Genomic DNA, 22,733 nt, shown 5'->3' with positions numbered 1-22,733 from the left:
GGCAAAGAATAATGGATGGAAATGGATCCAGCAGAGATTCAACCTAGAAATAAGGAGAAATTTCCTGAGAGTGAGAATAATCGGTGGAACAGAAGTTGCCTTTGGAAGTTGTGGAAGCTTCATCGCTGGAGGCTTTTGAGATTGGACTGTCATTTGTCAGAAATGGTGTAGGGTCTCCTGTATTTCCTTACATTTATTATTTTTCCCCTAGTTTCTGCCACTGCCTTCTACAAAGCACAACCTGTAATTCAGTTCATGTGTGAAGTTCTTGATATACACAACATTGATGAACAGCCACGACCGCTGACTGATTCTCACCGTGTAAAATTCACCAAAGAGATAAAGGGTGAGTTTAAAAAAAATATATATATAGCATTTAATCCACAGTGCTAATCTTACTGCTTTATGAGGTGCTTGCTTAGATCTCAGACACCTACATTCATCAGAAACGTACAATGGTACATTATCTTTGGTGCCACATAGTGACTTATTAGTGTGGCATCTATGTGATGGGCAATTCTTGAAAATGTAATAAACAGTGAAAGGATTTTTTTCAGCTGTCTGGACTGGAGAGATTTCAGTTTGCGTTGCTAGAAAGGCTCCATTGCCAGAATTGTGTGCTGCACCTTTATCTCTCGCCTTCTAGCCACGCTGTGCACCATCTCTGATTGGCTTTTACTACTGTATTCTTTCAGTTGCCATAATGCAGCTTCCAGACAAAACCATGTTGGTTATATGCCAGCCAATCAATCACCTTAGAAATGTACCAAGTGTAAGACACAGGGAGCATTGGATTAATATGTTCAAATAGTACTGCTTGAGATATTTCTACTTGTAAACTGACAGCAAACAGCACTCCTTACTAGCCCTGATGATGTTACCTAGTTAGGGTAATAAAATGTCTGCAAGAAAAAAAGCAAGTTCAAAGACCACCAAGGAGCCCCCATATTTGCTACGTACTTCAGTGAGTATCAAAATATTGGTTCTTGCTTGCTATACAGGGAGTCCTTGACTTACAACTGATTGCTTAACACTTCCGAAACTCCAGTGTTACCCCCTCTGTGGTTGGGTGACTGTATTTTGGGCATTTGGCAACTGGCCTACGGCTGTGGCCATTTGAACCATCCCATGGTCACACAACCACAATTTAAGACATTTTTGCCAGAAATTAGCATTTGATTCTGTTTTTTGGCAGACCCCTGGCCTATAGTGAACAATGGGTTTGTTTAACAACTGCCAGGTTCACTTAACAACCACCACAAAAAAAGTTTTTAAAATAATGACCATGTGATAATCAGCTTTATTACCATCATGACATACAACTGTAAATGCCAGGTTTAGTTATGGTCATTACTTGAGGATTACCTGCCATGGTTAAAATATTGGTCTATAGACTGGGATCCAGATTCAGATCCAATATCAGCCCATTGGATGGCTTTGGCCAAGTTATTCCTATGAAATCAACTAACTTTATTGGACATTGTTGTTAAAAAAAATGGGTGGGGGATGAAAGAAATATAACGTATACAATCTTGAACTGGAGAAGAGGCAAGAAGTACTAATAAATAAATAAAAATATTGCCATATTCCAAGTGGAAGAAAGATACTTCTTGTGAGGATACATTTTGTGTGTACCTGAAGCTACTCTGGCTATTTTAAATCAAAGGATGCATATGCGTATTTTAAATTAGCAGCAGTGTAAAGTAGCATCTTTCCCCAGAGGAGGTAAAGGGAGACATGTTCTTTTGATATGTGTTACTGCTTCAGACAAGGCAGGATTGCTGATTAGCCTCCCTTTCAGTTCTAATGATTGATGTTACACAGTGGCATTCAGATTAGCAGCTGTGGTTCCTTTAGGGCAAACATCAGCAGTGTTTTGCCTGGGCCGTGTGCCATGGTGTGATCTTGTACAAAGAGGGATGAAAAGAAGAAGTAAAAGGCCCCAAATGTTACAAATCCAGAAAAATCTTACGTTTTTGATAGTGCACCTCCTTTCCAAGGTCTTGCATGTTCTTACTTGCAATCTTGCAAAAGTGTAGCCTTTTAAAAGATATGCGTCCACTTGGCTGGCGTGGATGTTGCCTGGGCCAATTCTGCTGTATGAGAAGAAGAAACACAAATTTGGATTTGGATCACATTTGCTGTTTCATTCCCATGTAGCATTCACAGGCTATGGCTTCCTTCCACACTGGAAAGATACAGATTTTGAGAAGGAAATCCTTGTTCTCCGTAATGTTGGTTCATACTCATTTTCATCAAAATAGGGAAAAAGAGATCTCTCAGTGAAACATGGTTATCTCCCAAAAGTTGTATTCCTTGCATAAAGGAGACAACAGTGTGCCTGTATTTGCCTTTATTTTTTGGGATTTTTAGAGCTTTGTTTTTCCAGATATGGTGACAGGAAGGAAGCATCAACAGGAAAAAATGCCGTCAGGTACTGTCCTTTATGGTGGGAGAAAGAAAATGCCATTTGCTGACATCCAAATCAACTTGTCTTCATGGCCCACTGGGTTTTCCTACATATTAGAGCCTTTAGCTGGGCCACCTTTTGGGAAAATTCAAGCTAACACATGAATGTTCATAAAATAGTTTTTTTTTAATTTGGCATGCTTAGAAAAGATACATTTGAGTTGCTATTGATCAGGCTAGCTGTCCCCCCCCCCGCCTTTTTTTGGAAATCTAGGGGCCCTTCAAAATTGGGCCATTGAAATTTAGAAAGTACCAAATGATGTTACAGTTTTCGTTTATAATACAAGAGGAATAGCAGTAGTGTGTTAACATGTCAGTCATCACAGCAGTAACATTGCAATCCCATAAAATTAAGAGAAAAGAGGAAGGACCATCATTCTAGTTCATTTTGGTGACATCAGCGCTTGAGGCAAAGGGAAATTTTAAAAATGCAAGTAAAGCACCACTGTAAAATATTGTCTCGTCCTGTTTTGTGGGAAGGGTTAGGGGCTACAAATCTATGGGATTATATTAGGAATGTCTAACCCCATTATGGTGAACCTTTGGCACGCATGCCCTTCTCCGGGTCCCGTCAACAAAACAATGTCATTTGGCGGGGCCCAGGGGAAAAGCCTTCTCTGTGGCGGCCCCGGCCCTCTGGAACCAACTCCCCCCGGAGATTAGAATTGCCCCCACCCTCCTTGCCTTTCGTAAGCTCCTTAAAACCCACCTCTGCTGTCAGGCATGGAGGAACTGAGATATTCTTTCCCCCTAGGCCTTTACAATTTATGCATGTTATGTTTGTTTGTAGGGATGTTTGGTTTTTACAATAAGGGTTTTTAGTTGTTTTAGTATTGGATTTATATGATGTTTTTTATTACTGTTGTTAACCGCCTCGAGTCTACGGAGAGGGGCGGCATACAAATCCAATAAATAGATAAATAAAATAAAATAAAATAAATGGTAGATAGAGATCTCTGCAGGCACTTGAGCTGTTGACTAGCTCAGCTCCACTGCGCATGTGTGGGTGCCTTCCACTGGCCAGCTGATTTTCAGGTCAGACAAACTCATGCTTTCTCCTCACTTTCTGCGGCCCATGCCTTCCCAGATCTCTGGAGATTCCACCCTAGCAAGGCTTTCCCTCCTCCCAGCTCTATTTGGAATGGGAGGCTATTCCCTTCTCCCACCGCTGTTTTGGGATGTGAAGCCAAAATGGGTGGTGGGTGGGTGGTGTTTCGCACGCATATTCAGGAGGCAGGACGTGCAAGGGGGGCATTGCATTTATGTATATGGGCACTCGTGCACGTGTGGCAATGCATACTTGCACACGTTCAGCAGCCAAGGAAAAAAAAGGTTCCCCATCACTGATCTAACCATTCTTATTTCTTTCTTCCAACAGTATATTTAGAAATTATAGCAAATCTTATGAAAGAGATGAATAAGTTCTGTTACAAAACATCTTGTGTCTATGCAAGCATCATCTGACGTCAGTATTTTGTTTCTCTTTTTTTATCCAGGTCTGAAGGTTGAAGTGACTCATTGTGGAACAATGAGGCGGAAATACCGTGTCTGTAATGTTACACGGAGACCGGCTAGTCATCAGACGTAAGTACATGGCTAAACTACACAGTTAACATAGGTGGCTACAAGATATTATACAGGCTGTTCTTGATTTACAACTCCAGCTGGGACCAGAAATTTGGTTTGAAACAATGCAGTTGTTAAGCAAATGCTCCTGATTAGGCCCAGTTTTGCAACCATTTTTACTGTGGACATTAGGTGAATCACACTGGGCATTAAGCAAATCACATTGTCGTTAATTGATTTTGCTTTTCAGTAGCTGGCTGGGAAGGCCACATCGTGATCATGTGATTGCACAATGCTGCAACTGTTGTAAATTTTAGCCAATTGTGATCCTGTGACTCCAGTGGGGGGGATGATATAGTCTTAACTTTGAGAATGGGTCAGTCGTAAATCACTTTTTCCAAGACTGTTGTAACTTCAAACCATCATTAAATGTACAGTTGTAATTCAAGGACTACCTGTATATAATATGGAAGGAAGAAGATCCATGGATTCACAGACTTGTGCAAATGAACTGTTCTTTCAATTCTGTTTTCCAGATTTCCATTGCAGTTAGAAAACGGTCAGACTGTGGAGAGAACAGTAGCACAGTATTTCAGAGAAAAGTACAACCTGCAGCTGAAATACCCTCATCTTCCTTGTCTACAAGTGGGACAGGAGCAGAAACACACCTATCTGCCTCTTGAAGTAATGCATTTAATATTGCAATCTCTGAAACACGCGAAGACCCCAGAATCTTTCATTTGCAGATTTGAAAAAGATTTTTCAATAATCCATACATTCTGTATATGTGAGCTTTCTTGTGAACTAAAGATAACCATGAGTCTAGATCTCTCTTCGCTCATGAAAGTTTATGTCCTGATGTATTTATTAGATTTGTAGGGAGTCACTATTCTTTGGGCCCAGTGTCAAGCTGTCTATAGAAGCTTTCAGGTTTTTTAAAAGTATAATAGTATCTTGCCACTTAAAGACCCAAAAGACCAAACTAGGAATTAACTTCAGATCGTGCAGAATGCAGCTGCGAGAGCAATCATGGGCTTCCCTAAATATGCCCATGTCACACCAACACTCCGCAGTCTGCATTGGTTGCCGATCAGTTTCCGGTCACAATTCAAAGTGTTGGTTATGACCTATAAAGCCCTTCATGGCACCGGACCAGATTACCTGAGGGACCGCCTTCTGCCGCACAAATCCCAGCGGCCAGTTAGGTCCCACAGAGTGGGTCTTCTCCGGGTCCCGTCAACTAAACAATGCCACTTGGCGGGACCCAGGAGAAGAGCCTTCTCTGTGGCGGCCCCGGCCTTCTGGAACCAACTCCCCCCAGAGATTAGAATTGCCCCCACCCTCCTTGCCTTTCGTAAGCTACTTAAAACCCACCTCTGCCGCCAGGCATGGGGGAATTAAGACTATTTTCTCCCCCTAGGCTGTTACAACTGTATACATGGTATGTTTGTATGTATGTTTGGTTTTTATATATTAAGGGGTTTTAATTTGCTTTTAGTATTGGATTTTATTGTATACTGTTCATGATTGTTGTTAGCCACCCTGAGTTTTCGGAGAGGGGCGGCATATAAATCCAATAAAACTTGAAACTTGAAACTTAATAATCCTGGAGGAAATCTATATGGTTGCTAAGGATTGATCCAGGCCTAATGGCACTTTATCAGTTGTTGTGATTCCGTCTGAGGCCCCTCAGGGAATGGCTGATCCTCTGCCGGCTTCCTGCTCAGAGGGGGACGATGAGGAACAGGAGGTTCAGGCAGACGGGGAGGAGGAATCTCAGGCTGAGGAAGAGGGGGAATAGCCAGAGTCCCCCTCGGGGGAGCTCTCCCCAGCAAGCAGCCTGGATTCCTTAGATGAAAATGCACAAGCAATAATCGATCTCCGGCAGAGAAGAGCAACACAACGAAGGGGACAATTAGCCAGGTACTTTCAGCACTAAAGAGGCAACAGCTGGGTTTGGGTGTGGTGCTCTCTGGAAAGGCTGAAAAGGCAGACCCACCCTTCCTGGCTTGTGGAGTATTATCTTTGGGAGTCCTGGGACCTGGCTGTGATCTTTGGCGTCTTGGAATTCTGGTTTGTGACTTTGAATACTGAAACCTTGGGGGGAAAAGGTGTGGGTCTTATTCTCTACAGTGGTGGGTGTGCCAGCAAGAAGTCTGCTGTATTGTCTGGCCATCAGGACTCTGCTGTGAAGTCTCATAGCCTGCCTGTTGGGAAGAACAGGTTTTTCTCTGTGTTTATTTTTCAAACTATAAAGTGCTTTTGCTTTTACCAGCGTGTCTGGCTGCTTTTTCCAGTTGGTGTTGAAGTCTGGGGGCACCCAGACAGAACAATCAGTTAGCTATACAATCCAGCCAATTGGGAAGATTAAGGGCAAAAGAAGAAGGGGACCACAAAGAATGAGGTGGCTGGATGGAGTCACTGAAGCAGTAGGGATAAGCTTAAATGGGCTCCAGAGGATGGTAGAAGACAGGAAGGCCTAGAGGAATGTTGTCCATGGGGTCACAATGGATAGCACACGACTTTGCAATTAACAACAAAAACAACAAAATTATTAGTGCATGTAGAAATGCTTCTCAAACCTGAGTGAACCTCGGTTCCCAGACTTCTCAGCCAAGGTCTTCATATCCCCTGGGATATTCTGGCAGTTACAAACAGACATCTGCAGAGTGCCATTTGGACAGTATTATAGCAAATTATTTTGGAGGAAGTGGAGTTTCACATGGTATATAAAAACATTGCATGCTGCTCAGTTGTACAGTTCATTGACTATCATAAGATGAACATATAATATTTTTGCAGGTGTGTAACATCGTGGCAGGCCAGCGATGTATTAAGAAGCTTACAGACAATCAAACATCAACAATGATAAAAGCAACAGCCAGATCTGCACCTGACAGACAAGAAGAAATCAGCCGACTGGTTAGTTTGCCTCTGAATTAGAAAAATAGATAAAGCCAGCTGGAGGGGTCATTGAGGATCTAGTGTGCTTGTTCCTGTTTGGGTCCCCTTATCCCAAATGTCTCCTATCTTTTAAAATCATATCTGTTTATTATTGTGCAAGTATTGAAGTCAGCTACTGTAGAGTTGTTATCATGTTGCCCCCTCTTCATCTCCTCTTAGGTGCGAAGTGCAAATTACGATGCTGACCCATTTGTTCAAGAATTCCAGTTTAAAGTGCGTGATGAGATGGCTCATGTGACGGGGCGTGTGCTCCCAGCTCCCATGTTGCAGTATGGAGGACGGGTAAGAAACTTCTTCTCTGGATTTATTCCCATATAATTCAGTGTATAGCTTTGGATTCCCTTGGTTTGTGATTTCATTTCCCTAGACCAATGTTTCCCAATCTTGGCCACTTGAAGATATTTGGACTTCAACTCCCAGAATTCCCCAGCCAGCAAATGCTGGCTGGGGAATTCTGGGAGTTGAAGTCCAGATATCCTCAAGTGGCCAAGGTTGGGAAACACTGCCCTAGACCCCATCTAAGTTTATGCATCTATGATACGACATCTAGTGCTCGTTGTGTAAACTGCAAGCATATTGATATTTCTATTTATTTATTTAGAATCGAACAGTGGCAACGCCAAGCCATGGTGTATGGGATATGCGGGGGAAACAGTTTCACACAGGTGTGGAAATCAAGATGTGGGCCATTGCTTGCTTTGCAACACAGAGACAATGTCGCGAAGAAATACTAAAGTAAGCCTATTGTTCAAGATATGAGTTGCTTCCCTTTGGCCTTTAATTAATGTATTTTGATAATAGAATAGAATTCAGTTCAATTCTTTATTGGTCAAGCATGATTGGACACACAAGGAATTTGTCTTCAGTGCATAAGCTCTCAGGATACACAAGAAATACACTCATCAAGAATCATAAGATAGGAGGGGGGCATGTCCAATTGTCATGGCGACATGGAGTTTCCCGCATTCCGTGGGAATTTCCGATAACCATGCCGTTTGGGGGACCTAGTTTGGTCAGAACCAGGTTGGAACCACCCTGGAGGGATGGTGAGGAAGGGGGACATCATCAGGTTTCCTACCCTACGCTGCCCTACCCTATTCAGCATATACTGGAGGTTGAATAAATAAGGGGAAGGTATTCAGTCCTGCACCTCACAGCTTGGCATGTGGCTGTTCTGTTTTGCCAAATGCAATCTATACACTGGCTTTCCCCAGAGGTGCTTTTTCAAGGGGCAACGGTATGTTATGGTTTTTCTTTGAAGACGTTATGGCAAAACATAGGTTTGCCATCATGGCGGTAGGGGAAATTCTACGAAGATTATGCTAGTCTTAAAATAAAGTAGGATTAGTTCATCTGGTCCTGTTTCCTATCTGAACTACCGGTAGTCCTTGACTTAAGATCACAACTGGACCTCAAATTTCCATTGTTAAGCAAGACCGTTGTTAAGCAAGTTGTGCCCTGGTTTACGACCTTTTGTGTGACAGCTGTTAAGTGAATCACTACAGTTAGATTAGATTAGATTTATTGGATTTATATGCCGCCCCTCTCCGTAGACTCGGGGCGGCTCACAACAATGGTAAAAACAGTACATAGTAACAAATCTAATATTTAGCAATCTAAATTACAGTTTTAGGTTAAAAAGTCCAAAAAAAAGAAAGCCCAATATATAAAAAACAAGCACACAATCGAATCATACACAAAAAAATACATGGGCAAGGGGGAGATGTTTCAATTTCCCCATGCCTGACGGCAGAGTTGTTAAGTTAGTAACACGGTTATTTAAGTGAATCTGGCTTCCCATTGACTTTGCTTGTCAGAAAGGTAATCACATGACCCTTGGCTACTGCAACTGTCATAAATATGAGTCAGCCACTAAGCATCTGAATTTTGAACATGTAACAGTGGAATAATTGTAATTGTACCTTATTAATGATAATAGCCTCCAACTCTGGTTGTCATTCTCTGACACGAAGAGCAAACCTGAATGGCCTTTATGGGTGTGGACGCTAGTATTCTCCTTTCATCCAGTTTTTATTTGTTGCCAGGGGTTTCACAGACCAGCTGCGCAAAATTTCTAAGGACGCAGGGATGCCAATCCAGGGCCAGCCTTGCTTCTGTAAATATGCCCAAGGTGCTGACAGTGTGGAGCCCATGTTCCGACACCTTAAAAACACATATTCAGGACTCCAGCTCATCATCGTCATCCTGCCAGGGAAGACCCCAGTGTATGGTAAATACATATCCAAACGCGGTGTATGAGTTCTGCTTGTTTTGAATTGCCTTGAGGAGAACAAAAATAATCTTAGAATAGAAGGTTCTGTACGAAGCTAGGGCAGTGAGGGCACCGCAAATTAGGGCAACAATGGAAATGTAAGCTTTTTGTGTTCCTTGTTACATTATGGGAGCTTTGCGATAAAGTTCCTCAGGAAGTCAGTGAAATCTATCTCTTGATTGGAAGGAGAGTCTCTGTGGGAAAGACTTTGCACCCTGTGGGAGAAAATGAAGCTTTCTCATATGTTTTGTTCTTTGCATCATCCATTTCTACTGTCATCATGTAGATCAGGGGTCTCCAGCCTTGGCAACGTTTAAGACTTGTGGACTTCAACTCCCAGAATTCTCCAGCCAGCTATGCATTGTGGAGTTGAAGTCCACAAGTCTTAAAGTTGCCAAGATTGGAGATCCCTGATATGGATTGTAAAACATGTTTAGATACTAACTGGCAATGTTTCTTTAATATTTTCAGAGACTATTGTGAGGATAGATGGTAAAAGCAAGGAAAAAAAGATCAAGAATAAATATTTGAAAGTAATCTGTGTGTTCAGGACTTTGTTTATAGAATAGAATAGAATAGAATTTTTTATTGGCCAAGTGTGATTGGACACACAAAGAATTTGTCTTGGTGCATATGCTCTCAGCGTACATAAAATAAAATATACATTTGTCAAGAATCATGTGGTACAACACTTAATGATTGTCATAGGGGTCAAATAAGCAATGAAGAAGCAATATTAATAAAAATCTTAGGATATACGCAACAAGTTACAGTCATACAGTCAACATGGGAGGAAATGGGTGCAGTTCTGATTATATGGAGGGCTTCTTCTGAAGACTTCGGACTTTGAGAACTTTGAATGTTTTTATAAGGGCTAGAGGGGGAGCTAATTGGGATTTTTCTGCTGCCATTGGTCTCCCTCATTGAACTAAACTTCCTTGGTTTTGTTCCCTCTTATTCCTCAAAACCTCTAGGAAAGAGTAGTTCTGGCAGCTATGAACTTCAACTCCCAGCTTTGTACACCCTTGATTTTGACCAAGATGTTTCCCAACCTGCTGTCCTCTAGATCAGTGTTTCCCAACCTTGGCAACTTGAAGATATCTGGACTTCAACTCCCAGAATTCCCCAGCCAGCGAATGCTGGCTGGGGGATTCTGGGAGTTGAAGTCCAAATATCTCCAAGTTGCCAAGGTTGGGAAACACTGCTGTAGATGCGTTTGTTTGTTTATTAATTTATTTAAATTCCCATGATAAGGTAAAGCAGGATCCAGCCCATCAGGAGGGCATCAGTGTTGACTGATCAGAAAAACTGGACATGATTTTCAGTAGTGCATGATTTTCAGTTCAGTCTTAGATTTTAGAACTGCTCCTTAGAACTTTGAAGATTTTTCATATTAATGCTTACTTTTTTTAGCGGAGGTGAAACGTGTGGGGGACACACTTCTGGGGATGGCTACACAGTGTGTTCAAGTCAAGAATGTCATAAAAACATCTCCTCAGACCCTCTCAAACTTGTGCCTAAAGATTAATGTAAAATTGGGAGGAATCAACAACATCCTTGTACCTCATCAACGGTAAGAATCCTTCCTTAATGTTCCATAGAATTTGGCGTAAGAGTGCATGCATCAAAATGGAGACAGTCTGTGGAATTGCCATGTTTTGATGTGGCAATTGTTTACATACAAATCTTTATGTATGTAATAAACACGACTGTGATACTTCGTTACTTTAATACAGTGGAACCTCGACATACGAGCAGCTCTACTTACGAGCTACTCGAGATAAGAGCTGGGAGGGGAGCGACATTTTTGTTCGCCTCCCGAGCTCACATTCGGGATACGAGCGCCAAGGAGCTGTCTCCTGAAGCCGAACACTAACTTCCGCTTTCGGCTTCAGGAGACAGCTCCTTGGCGCTCGTATCCCGCGTGTTTTAAAAGGTTGCAGCCGGCCTGGGGGGCTCGGGGGGGTGCTGGCAATCCCCCCAAGCCGGCTGCAACCTTTTAAAACACGCGCGCCGCTTCGCAGCTGTCTCCTGAAGCCGGAACGCTAACTTCCGCGTTCGGATTCAGCAGAGAGCTGCGAAGCGGCGCGGGTGTTTTAAAACGTGGCAGCCGGCCTGGGGGGCTCGGGGGCTTCCCCCCGAGCCCTCCAGGCCGGCTGCCACGTTTTAAAACACGCGCACCGCTTCGCAGCTGTCTCTGAACGCTAACTTCCGCGTTCGGAGGCAGCGGGTTTTTTTGTTGTTGCACGGATTAATTGACTTTACATTGTTTCCTATGGGAAACAATGTTTCGTCATACGAGCGTTCCGACTTACGAGCCTCCTTCCGGAACCAATTAGTCTCGTAAGTCGGGGTTCTACTGTAGTTACAACCATGTTGGTTGCTTCAAAGTGTTTTTTGGTAATCAAATAGGAATTCACACATAGTCCTTAATTTATGTCCATAATGGAGCTTGCCCATGAACAGTTGTGATGGTTGTAAAATGAGTTACTCAATTTTTCAGCCATTTTTGAGGTGGTTGTTAAATGAACATAGTGATCTTAAAGCGAGCATGGTGATCGTAAAGTGAGCCTGTGTGTGTTTTAGCCTAAAACTGGAAGTAAATGCTGGTTTTCAGGCAAAAGCATCATAAAACATATTTGGATGCTGCAAATGGCCCTAAATGCAGATCAGTTGCTGAGTGCCTGACATCACATGACCATGAAGTGGGCGATGGCAAAACGTACATTCAGGCAAGGTTTGAATACTCTACATTGGCGTTTACTTTAGCGCAAGGGAGATTCTATGTAATGACAGATTATGGTCTTTGTTTCACATGTAAATTTAATGTGTTTCTCCCCCCCCCCCCCAAAGAAACTAAATTCTGTAAGATGCAGGAGTTAGCCATGAGATTTGTGACATTCCTGGCCACACACCAGAAGCATCTGCTTTTCTTTCCTTCCAAATGTGAGGTGTTCGTAACTCAGGCCTTGTTGATCATCACTTAGATATTAATACTGTGGCTGATTTATCCCTTTTTTTAAAAGACCGTCTGTGTTCCAACAACCAGTGATCTTCTTGGGAGCTGATGTTACTCATCCACCTGCTGGGGATGGAAAGAAGCCTTCCATTGCTGCTGTAAGCTACACTGTATTCATGGGTCTCCCTCCTTCCCTCCCTCCCCAAATAATTTGAATGAGAAAATTGAGGAACTTGGATTGAGACTTGGATTGATGATTTTGCTTTGATTCTTTAATCCAGTTCTCTGTGTCTCATGGGTTTATCAGCCATTCTTTTTGCTTATTTTTTCATTGTGTGCAGATTAAAACAATTTCTGGTGAAGGTGAATGATTTTTGAGCATTACTTGTAGTTTCTACAAACCTGATCATTGTATCATTGTATTTAACTTTGTTGTCCATTTATTTTGTTAAGGGAGAGAAGGCATTTGTTATGTGATGAAGAAGCATGCGCTAGGTGTGTAGTTCTTCTCCCCAAAAATAATTCTGATGGATAAATATTTAGATAAATAAAAATATTCCACTCCAGCATAGCTGACTGGAGAATTCTGGGAATTGAAGTCCATAAATCTTAAAGTTGCCAGGTTTGAAGAACTCTGTGCTAGACAAAGACTGGAAAATCCCAGATTCAAGCTCATTTTTGGGCTTTCAATGTCACTCATTGACTTAAGCCAGTTCCTATGTCTTAATTCTATGCCTCTCACTGGGACATTGTTGGAAGGATAAACTTGGGAGGGAGTACAGTGATACCTCGTCTTACAAACGCCTCATCATACAAACTTTTCAAGATACAAACCCGGGGTTTAAGATTTTTTTGCCTCTTCTTACAAACTATTTTCACCTTACAAACCCACCGCCGCAGCTGGGATGCCCCACCTCTAGACTTCCGTTGCCAGTGAAGCACCCGTTTTTGCGCTGTTGGGATTCCCCTGAGGCTCCCCTCCATGAGAAACCCCACCTCTGGACTTCCGTGTTTTTGTGATGCTGCAGGGGAATCCCAGCAGCGCAAAAACGGGTGCTTCGCTGGCAACGGAAGTCCAGAGGTGGGATTTCCCATGGAGGGGAGCCTCAGGGGAATCCCAGCAGCACAAAAACGGGCGCTTCGGCTGGCAAAAGGGGTGAATTTTGGGCTTGCACGCATTAATCGCTTTTCCATTGATTCCTATGGGAAACATTGTTTCGTCTTACAAACTTTTCACCTTAAGAACCTCGTCCCAGAACCAATTAAGTTTGTAAGACAAGGTATCACTGTACAGTGAACCCTCGAGTTTCGCGTCCTCAAGGATCGCGAAAGGGCTATTTCGCTAGTTTTCAACCCGGAAGTAAACTCCACCATCTGCGCATGCGTGCCCTTCCACGCATGCGTAGATGGTGGAGTTTCCCCGCCGGGCAGAGGCTTCCCTGGGTCTTCCCCCTCTTGCCCCGGTAAGACCCCAGCGGCGGTGGGCTGGAGCGCGAGCTTGGGGCACCCTAGCTCCGCTTCCCAGCTGGGAAGCGGAGCCGGCAACAGCGTGGGCGGGCGGGCGGCGCGGGAGCTTGGGGCAGCCTAGCTCCGCTTCCCAGCTGAGCGGATCTGGGGTTTCCCCAAGCGCGCGCGCGTTGCTGGGGCCGCTCCCCAGCTGGGGAGCGAAGCCGGGGGTTCTCCAAGCGCGCGCGCGTTGCTGGGGCCGCTCCCCAGCTGGGGAGCGGATCTGGGGTTTCCCCAAGCGCGCGCGCGTTGCTGGGGCCGCTCCCCAGCTGGGGAGCGAAGCCGGGGGTTCTTCAAGCGCGCGCGCGTTGCTGGGGCCGCTCCCCAGCTGGGGAGCGGATCTGGGGTTTCCCCAAGCGCGCGCGCGTTGCTGGGACCGCTCCCCAGCTGGGAAGCGGCCCCAGCAACGCGCGCGCGCTTGGGGAAACCCCAGATCCGCTCCCCAGCTGGGGAGCGGCCCCAGCAACGCGCGCGCGCTTGGAGAACCCCCGGCTTTGCTCCCCAGCTGGGGAGCGGCCCCAGCAACGCGCGCGCGCTTGGGGAAACCCCAGATCCGCTCCCCAGCTGGGGAGCGGCCCCGCGCGCGCGCTTGGAGAACCCCCGGCTTCGCTCCCCAGGAAACCCCAGGCGCGAGCAACGGGGTGGGCGGGCGAAGGGCGGGCGGCGGTGGAAGTAAAAACACCATCTGCACATGCGCAGATGGTGTTTTTACTTCCGCACCGCTACTTCGCGAAAAATCGATCATCGCTTGGGGTCCTGGAACGGAACCCTCGCGATGATCGAGGGTTCACTGTATATGCTAATTATAAAAGAAAAGATAAATTCAAAATCAAACAAGACATTCTTTAAAAAATCAATTTAAATGAAAAGTGTAAGCAACAGCCATATAAAATATTAGTTACTTACTTTTTAGCTGAGCAGCCATACAATAGTTGGTATAAAGAATGGACATTTGAAAAATGGCCTTTATGGAATCTTCATTCATTTTCATGTATTCTTTTTTTGCTGTTAGGTTGTAGGTAGCATGGATGCTCATCCAAGCAGGTACTGTGCCACAGTGAGAGTCCAGAAACCCCGCCAGGAGATCATCCAAGATTTGGCCTCCATGGTTAGAGAACTTCTCATCCAATTCTACAAATCAACACGGTTCAAGCCCACACGAATCATCTTCTATCGTGATGGCGTTTCAGAAGGACAGTTTCGACAGGTCTTGATATCCGTTTATAAGTCTTGCATGGTTAGCGGGGTATTTCAAACCAGCTTAACAAAAAAATTCGAACATTAATTCAGTAGCAGTCTTGCGTTCATAACAAGAAGAGAAAAGAAAATCACAATGAACCCTTAAACACTATCAATATCCTTACTGTTGATAGTCAGATACCAGAATAAGAATATTACCAGCAACACTGTCAGTCTTGAGAGCAGTCTTGGGCCTTCCTATGCCTATATCTCTCCAGCACTCTGTGAGCTGCACTGGCTGCCAATTGGTTTCCGAATGCAATCCAAAGTGTTGGCTATGACCTATAAAGCCCTAAATGGCATCGGACCAGATTATTTATGGGACCGCCTTCTGCCTCATGAGTTTCAGCGACCGGTCAGGTCCCACAGAGTCAGCCTTCTCCAGGTTCCATCAGCTAGACAATGTTGCCTAGGGGGACCTAGGGGAAGCATCTTCTCTGTGGGGGCCCCGGCCCTCTGGAACCAGAGGTTCGTACTGCCCCCCCTCCCCATCTTTGGCAGGAACCCAAAGACCCACTTGTGCCGACAGGCCTGGGGCCATTAGACATTAGCCCCCAGCCCATGAATGGAATGTATGTCTGACTGTCTGACTGAGAGTGATTGGTTTTTAAGGATTTGGGGTTTTAGATTAGTTAGATTAATTTTAAATTTGGATTTAGGATGTTTTCTATTGTTCTTTTATATGTTGTAAGCTGCCCCAAGTCTTCGGAGAGGGGCGGTATATAAGATAGATCGATCAATCAATAAATCAGTCAGTCAATCAGTCCTTAAAATCTGACAATAAGGGCATTGCTTGAATGATTTCTATGTAATCCACTACCCGTGTTTCCCCGATAGTAAGACCCCCCCGATTGTAAGACATATGGGGGGTTTCAGGGGGGTTGGCTAATATAAGCCATACCCCGAAAGTAAGACATATGTCTTACTTTCGGGGAAACACGGGGGTATTGCCGGGGGGGGGGGAGCCCGATGACCAGCGCCGTCCTTCGCCTTGCATTTCCGGGTTGGCGAGCAGAATTCTCCATCTTCCGCTGAAGGGGTTGTGGCGTTTCGGACCAGCGCCATCCTTCGCTTTGCCAAGCCGGGGAAGAGGCGGTGGCGGCGAGGCGAAGGACGGCGCTCCCCTCCGCTCGGCTCGCTTCGAACCAGCGCCGTCCTTCGCCTTGCCGCGGCGCCACCGCCTCTTCCCCGGCTTGGCAAAGCGAAGGACGGCGCTGGTCCCCGCTAAGCCTTCTGCGCCTGACTCGGCGAGGCGAGAGGGAAGAAGGAGAAGCGCAAGTGGATGCGGAGCGCCCGGGAGGCATTTATCCGCCCAGGAGGCATTTATCCGTCCGGGGGGCATTTATCCGCCCGGGAGGCATTTATCCGTCCTTCGCTTTGACGGCGCTGGTCCGCCCGCTCGGCTCGCTTCGGACCAGCGCCGTCAAAGCGAAGGACGGATAAATGCCTCCCGGGCGGATAAATGCCTCCTGGGCGCTCCGCATCCACTTGCGCTTCTCCTTCTTCCCTCTCGCCTCGCCGAGTCAGGCGCAGAAGGCTTAGCGGGGCTCCCCGGGCAAAGGCCGGGGCGCGGCGGCGGGCAAGGCGCGTAAAAAAACCCCGGGCAAGAAGAGCCCTCCGGGAACGGCTACCTTCACCCTGTCAATTTGGTGAGTGGAGGCGGGAAACGGCGGGGGGGGGGGTCTGAAAGGACACGCGCGACGCTCGCACCTGGCTCCGCGCCTTCCCGGCGCCCGTAGTTCCCTTCACTTCCTTTGCCTCGCGTCCCCCCCGCCCCCCCAACCGTCCGGCCCGTAAAGCGGTACGGGGCTGGGGGTGGGTGGACGCCTAACGCCGCCCGCCCGGAGGAGAAGAGGCCTCGCCCGGGCCAAAGCCCAGGACAATATAAGACATACCCCCAAAGTAAGACACAGTGGGGCTTTTGGGGGTAAAAAGATAGTAAGACACTGCCTTACTATCGGGGAAACACGGTATCAGCACCATTGAATAGTGCTGGTCCTTCCATTGATAATTGATCATTTTCCATGCCTCCAGCTTAGGAACTTCCTTTTGAAAATCTTTACCACTTGCTTTGCTATAAATGTTGGATTGATATACTCTGAAAAATATGGTAGTTGAGGCTGAAAAATGATAAATGTTTTTTGTGTGTATGTGTTTGTTTGTTAGAATAGAAATCTGATGTTTGTTCCCATGCTTATCGCTGTTTTAGTGAGCCAAGCCTTTTATTCCTCCTCTGTAGGTGTTGTATTATGAGCTGCTGGCAATTAGAGAGGCTTGTATCAGCTTGGAAAAAGATTATCAGCCTGGCATAACATACATTGTGGTTCAGAAGCGGCATCATACGAGGCTGTTTTGTGCTGATAGGACAGAAAGGGTAAGACTTGTCCCATTTCCAAGCAGTTTCCCCCTCCCCCCCAAACAAGAACTGTAGCCATCACTCTTAGTACAGACACAAAGTGGTTGAGTCTTTGCAGCATTTTATACTGGTTGCCATTCTTGCAGGAGATCTATAGATAATTGCTGTTGCCATATATTTTGTGGGGGAGAATCCAAGCCACTGTAAGCCACTGATGGGAGTCAGATTTCTGGCAGAGGCTTCCTGATTAGGTTCTGTTAAAAGATTTTAGCCCCTCATCTTTAAGTTACCTTTCCCCCAATCTGTGTTGGAAGTGCAGGCCCAAAATTGCCAACTAGTATTGGCTAATGGGTGGCTTAGGTACCTGTGTAGCTGAAGTTCTTTGGTTTATATGATTAATTTGTAAATAGCTTTGAGTTAGCTTAAAGTTTAATCAGGTGATCACTTTTTAAAAACAAAGCGTGCATAAAAACTGACTGGCAGTTGCTGCACAGAAGGCATAATGCTTCTCAAGAGATTTTGTGCAATGTGGACATTAGAATCCCAGAATTGAGAAATATGCAGAAGGTTTTTTAAAACAACAACAACATACTTTTAATTGAATATTTAATTTACTTATGTTCTAGGTTGGAAGAAGTGGAAACATCCCTGCTGGAACAACAGTAGATACGGATATCACGCATCCTTACGAATTCGATTTTTATCTCTGTAGCCATGCAGGAATACAGGTGAAAGATGAAGCATTCAGTTCCTGGACCAGTGCTTCTGGTCATGCTTATCCAAATGTGGTTACACTGAGTGGATGAGAACAAAATCATATTTGTCCAATTTTTGATTCGGAAAACTTAAATCAGCAAAGAGCGACCTAATAATTTCCCCCCCTAAAAATACATACTCATTGGTTAGAATAAGCCCGAAGACCTTGATTTGCTATAAAGCAGAAGTTTTCTCCTATCCAGGGTGATGATCTCTAATGGAATCTCTTATCTGGTGGTATTGGTTCCTTGCCACCAGGGAACTTTGGAGACTTTGCTGCCCAGCAGCTGATTGGTGGTTGGATCAGCTGCTCAGCAGCAAAGGCTACAGTGCTCCCTGGCGGCAGCAGCTCAGCCTGTTGTGGGCGCAACAGAATGGAGCCCTGACAAACCATGTTCTGCGGCTGCAATAATGTGCTGAAGCTGACCAGGCTGTTTGCTGTTTGCTGCAAGGCTAGCCAGATGGATGCTGGGAGGCAGATCTTTTAATGTGTGCCTTATAGTCCAGAGTGTCTTAAGTGTGGAAATACACCAGTTCAACATAACATGTCTATCTCTATCCAGTTGTCTTAAGTTTGTACTTAAATGGTTATTCTGAAATAACCAGACAGAATAAACGTCTGCATTTCTAAGGGATACAGATAGAGTTTGAACAGCTTTCTGTGCATCTTGGCATTATAGTCACTCTAGACACATGACCATGACAATGTCTTTGGATAATGCTGGCTCCTTTCGACTAAGAAGTGTAGATGAACACCAGTCCCTAGAGAGTGAAGGATAAAATTTTGGCACCAAGTGCCAAAACTGGAACGCACAAGCACCGGAATGCCAGAAGAGAGCAGCTGGCTGGTGCGCATGTGCACCGCATGGAGCTGCTCTTCTGGGTTCTGGCACGTACGTGCGCACCAGCCAGATGGTCTTAACATGAATGTGCAAGCTGGAACCAGATAGAGTGGCTGATGATGGCACGTGTGCTCGTAGAGAGAGCTCTGTGTGCCAGAGGTTCGCCATCACTGTCCTACAATCAGAAGTGACTGGGCACGGGAATCTTTTCCATTTAAATAGTTTTTGAGTCCTCTTTTAAGTTTTTGAGAAGAGACCCAGACTATATCAGGGCAGCTTAAATATATCATGACAGCTCTTTTTTAGATGGCTCAGAGTAGAGCCAGGGTGGCGGAGCAGATAGAGTTCTGTACTGCAGGCCACTGAAGCTGACTATAGTTCTACAGGTTAGCGGTTCAAATCTCATCACTGGCTCAAGGTTGACTCAGCCTTCCATCCTTCTGAGGTGGGTAAAAATGAGGACCCAGATTGTGGGGGCAATATGCTGGCTCTGTTAAAAAGTGCTATTGCTAACATGTAGTAAGCCACCCTGAGTCTAAGGAGAAGGGCGGCATAAAAAAATCAAATGAATGAATGAATAAATAATTGCCATGCATATACTAATAAGTTTTTTTTTAAAAAAAACTATTGCACTTTTGGAATGTTACACAATAGTGTACCTCAACCACAATTGTTGCACCTTTTAAGATGTCTGGACATCAACTCTGCTTGTTGGGAGTATTTGGGGAGTTGAAGTCCACTCATCTTAAGGTTGCTGAGATACAAAAATACGATGTCAAAAACTAATGAGTTGAACTACTGGAATAACTGTCGCATTCTCTTTCTCTTAGGGTACCAGCCGCCCCTCACACTATCACGTCTTGTGGGATGACAATTGTTTTACTGCAGATGAACTCCAGCTGCTAACCTACCAGCTCTGCCACACCTATGTGCGCTGCACACGATCTGTTTCTATACCTGCACCAGCTTATTATGCTCATCTGGTAGCATTCAGAGCAAGATACCATCTTGTGGACAAAGAACATGACAGGTGAGAATGATTTTTGTTTGCTCCCTCAGCTAACTGACTACCTAAAAACTAAAGCTTGGTTCTATTTTCAAGAACGTTCTTTCTTTCTTTTTTATTTTATTACATTTTTCCTTTTTTTCATCATACATACTTTATGTACCAGGTCATGTCTTATACATCATAATCATAATTATTCATAATCATAGTTTTTATATATTCTAATCTATTTTAGTGCTGCCTCAGCCTTGAAGTTAGGTATATTTAAAGTGGGTCATTTCAAGATTAGAATGTTTTTGTAAAGTTTGCACATTGTAAACTCATGTAAATTCAGAACAATTGGTTTTAAGCTTCAGATACTTCAAACACGAGACACTTTGCACAGATCTGCAACATACACAAAGTTGCATTGTGTATGTACTGTATGTGACCGTAAGGAGGAAGGAAAGCACATTACTCATTCAGACCACCATATTATTATTATTATTATTATTATTATTATTATTATTATTATTATTATTTATTAGATTTGTATGCCGCCCCTCTCCGAAGACTTTACACTTCATATCAATAGTATTATATTAAAAATGTTCCCACCATCACTGCAAAGAACCACCTTAGATAAAGATTTCAATAAACATTAGATAAAGCCCAAGGAATTATTTAGAACTCTGGTTCCAGGGATTTATTTTGCATTTGTTAACCTACACAACTATGATTCTAATATTAAAAGGCCACCTTTGACAACTTGTGGAAAGTTAAAAGGGATATTGGATAAAAATGTTACTTTTGCTGGCTACTAGAACTAAATTCTGTTGGACATAATACTAGAGATCTTTTGACTTCACACCTTGTTCATTTAGAACAGAGACCTTCAAACTTGGCAACTTTAAGACTCGTGGACTTCAACTCTCACAATTGCTGGCTGGAGAATTCTGGGAGTTGAAGTTCACGAGTCTTAAAGTTGCCAAGTTTGAAGGTCTCTGATTTAGAAGCCCAAGTAGGAAAGAGCATATCCTCAGGAATATATTCATCCTCTCTTCCCTTTTTCCTCTTCTTACAGTGCCGAAGGAAGCCATGTTTCTGGACAGAGCAACGGAAGAGATCCCCAAGCCCTCGCTAAGGCTGTACAGATTCACCAAGACACCTTACGCACCATGTACTTTGCTTAGCTATATATAAAATAGAGATAGATAGATAGATAGATAGATAGATAGATAGCTATTAAAAAAGAGAGAGAGATGGAACCTGTTCACAAAAGAAAGAACTGCTGAATTAAGTCACATACAATGTATGTTTCCAGAGCAATTGGTGAATAGGGGAGGGAGAAGCTCTGCCTTGCTGAAGCTGATTTCTGTTTTTTTGGTGGGGGGGGGACGGGGAGCAGGCCTTATCCTTGTCCAGAGGCAAGGAAGATTGTTTACTTCACCGAGAACACGCCACTTATTATGCAATATGAAACCAGCCAACTGCTTTCCAAGCAGCTTCCTATGGGAAGTGCTGCTGTCATCGTCTTTTCCTTTGTGCGTTTGGGTCTCTGTGTTTCTTTTTCGGGGGGTGGGGAGGGGAGGGAGGAGTCGTCTAATCCTTTTTATGCCTTTACCTCAAGTTGCTCAGCAGCACAACTCTTTCTGCAAAAAACGAAAACAAAAAACCCACAACAACAACGACACCACCACCGCCACCAAGGGTATTAAAACTTATAGGAGCAATGCAAGTGCTGTTGAGGTGGGAGTGGGTTGGTGGGTGTGCAAAAAGTGTTTTTGTCTGTTTTGTACCCTTGCGGGAGGGGTTGCATACAGCTTCCCCTCCATGGTTGTCTGCTTGAACGCAAGCAGAACAAGTGTTAACTTTGCGTGAACGGCCCCATCGCTATTGTGGGAAAGAGTGTGCGCACTTGCACTTAATACTTCCCTGTGTAGTTTAGCCAGCTGCTGCCTTTCATGTCTGTCTGCGTAACTTGGGAGTCGCACCACTCCATTTGCTTTCCATCATGGAACTTAAACCATGTACTTTTCTCCCAGAAGTATGGATACAGCCTGGCCAGATTAATGACGTTGTTGCTTTCTGCTTGTCCAGCTAATTTTCCCTCTTGTGTGTTGTACCTGTATCTTCCAATCTTCTTGCGACATCACACGTTCCTTCGTTTCAGTAGGTGGCATGTCGTGATGAAGTAGAGTTTTTTTTTTTTTTTTAAAGGAGACAGATGGATTGACTGGCTTCCTCTCACTTTAATGTGACCGTGCATATCTATATGTGTACTTCCCCTCCCTACTCTTTTATATTTATTAGACAAATAACTGCTTTAATTTAAGTGGGTATAGTGGCGGGCAACCTGAATTTTTATGTTTAGAGACGTAACTATTTTGTTTAAAGGACTGACAACCTGTTTTTGCTACCTTTTTAGTGCAATAAGCCGTTAAAGGAAAATAATAATAATAATAATCTGTCCATTTTTGCTGCAGTAGCCTTTTACACCTTTCATAATGGAAAAATGGACGTATCTGGGCTTTCAAACAGACAAAATTAGCCTCAGTTTTGAAAGAAAAGCCTTACAATAGGGGATTTTATTATTATTTTTTTAATCAAAAAAGGCAAGCTCCTTTATGCTGCTCTTTGCCTCCAGCATTTAATGGACTTCTGTTTGCGGAACCTTTATTTTATGAGTATTTTTCCTGTACAGCAAAGCCTTTTACAGAAGTCTAACTCTTGTCCCAATGAAATCAGGCCAAGCCTAAAATGCAGGTGGGTGGGAGGGAGTCTTATAGAATCTTATTTTTTGATTGTGTAGGCTTTTT

At 44.3% G+C, this 22,733-nt stretch overlaps 1 protein-coding gene across 1 annotated transcript in view; it reads left to right on the top strand.

The window, feature by feature from the left end:
* Nucleotides 1-21,137, top strand: part of LOC139174381 (protein argonaute-3) — a 54,658-nt gene extending 33,521 nt beyond the window's left edge. The window contains exons 6-19 of the mRNA XM_070764700.1: nt 212-346; nt 3,966-4,053; nt 4,572-4,719; nt 6,838-6,957; nt 7,159-7,281; nt 7,601-7,734; nt 9,045-9,229; nt 10,685-10,844; nt 12,298-12,388; nt 14,749-14,943; nt 17,215-17,349; nt 17,958-18,059; nt 19,760-19,959; nt 20,999-21,137. Of these exons, the coding sequence (XP_070620801.1) occupies nt 212-346; nt 3,966-4,053; nt 4,572-4,719; nt 6,838-6,957; nt 7,159-7,281; nt 7,601-7,734; nt 9,045-9,229; nt 10,685-10,844; nt 12,298-12,388; nt 14,749-14,943; nt 17,215-17,349; nt 17,958-18,059; nt 19,760-19,959; nt 20,999-21,107 (1,925 nt within the window). The 3' untranslated portion in view covers nt 21,108-21,137. The remainder of the gene's footprint in view (nt 1-211; nt 347-3,965; nt 4,054-4,571; nt 4,720-6,837; nt 6,958-7,158; nt 7,282-7,600; nt 7,735-9,044; nt 9,230-10,684; nt 10,845-12,297; nt 12,389-14,748; nt 14,944-17,214; nt 17,350-17,957; nt 18,060-19,759; nt 19,960-20,998) is intronic.
* Nucleotides 21,138-22,733: the final 1,596 nt, after the last annotated feature.

Source organism: Erythrolamprus reginae, chromosome 11 (genome assembly GCF_031021105.1).
Source record: "Erythrolamprus reginae isolate rEryReg1 chromosome 11, rEryReg1.hap1, whole genome shotgun sequence".
NCBI lineage: Eukaryota > Metazoa > Chordata > Lepidosauria > Squamata > Dipsadidae > Erythrolamprus > Erythrolamprus reginae.
The sequence above is the reverse complement of the archived record's forward strand: the minus strand, read 5'-3'. Positions and strand labels throughout refer to the sequence as shown.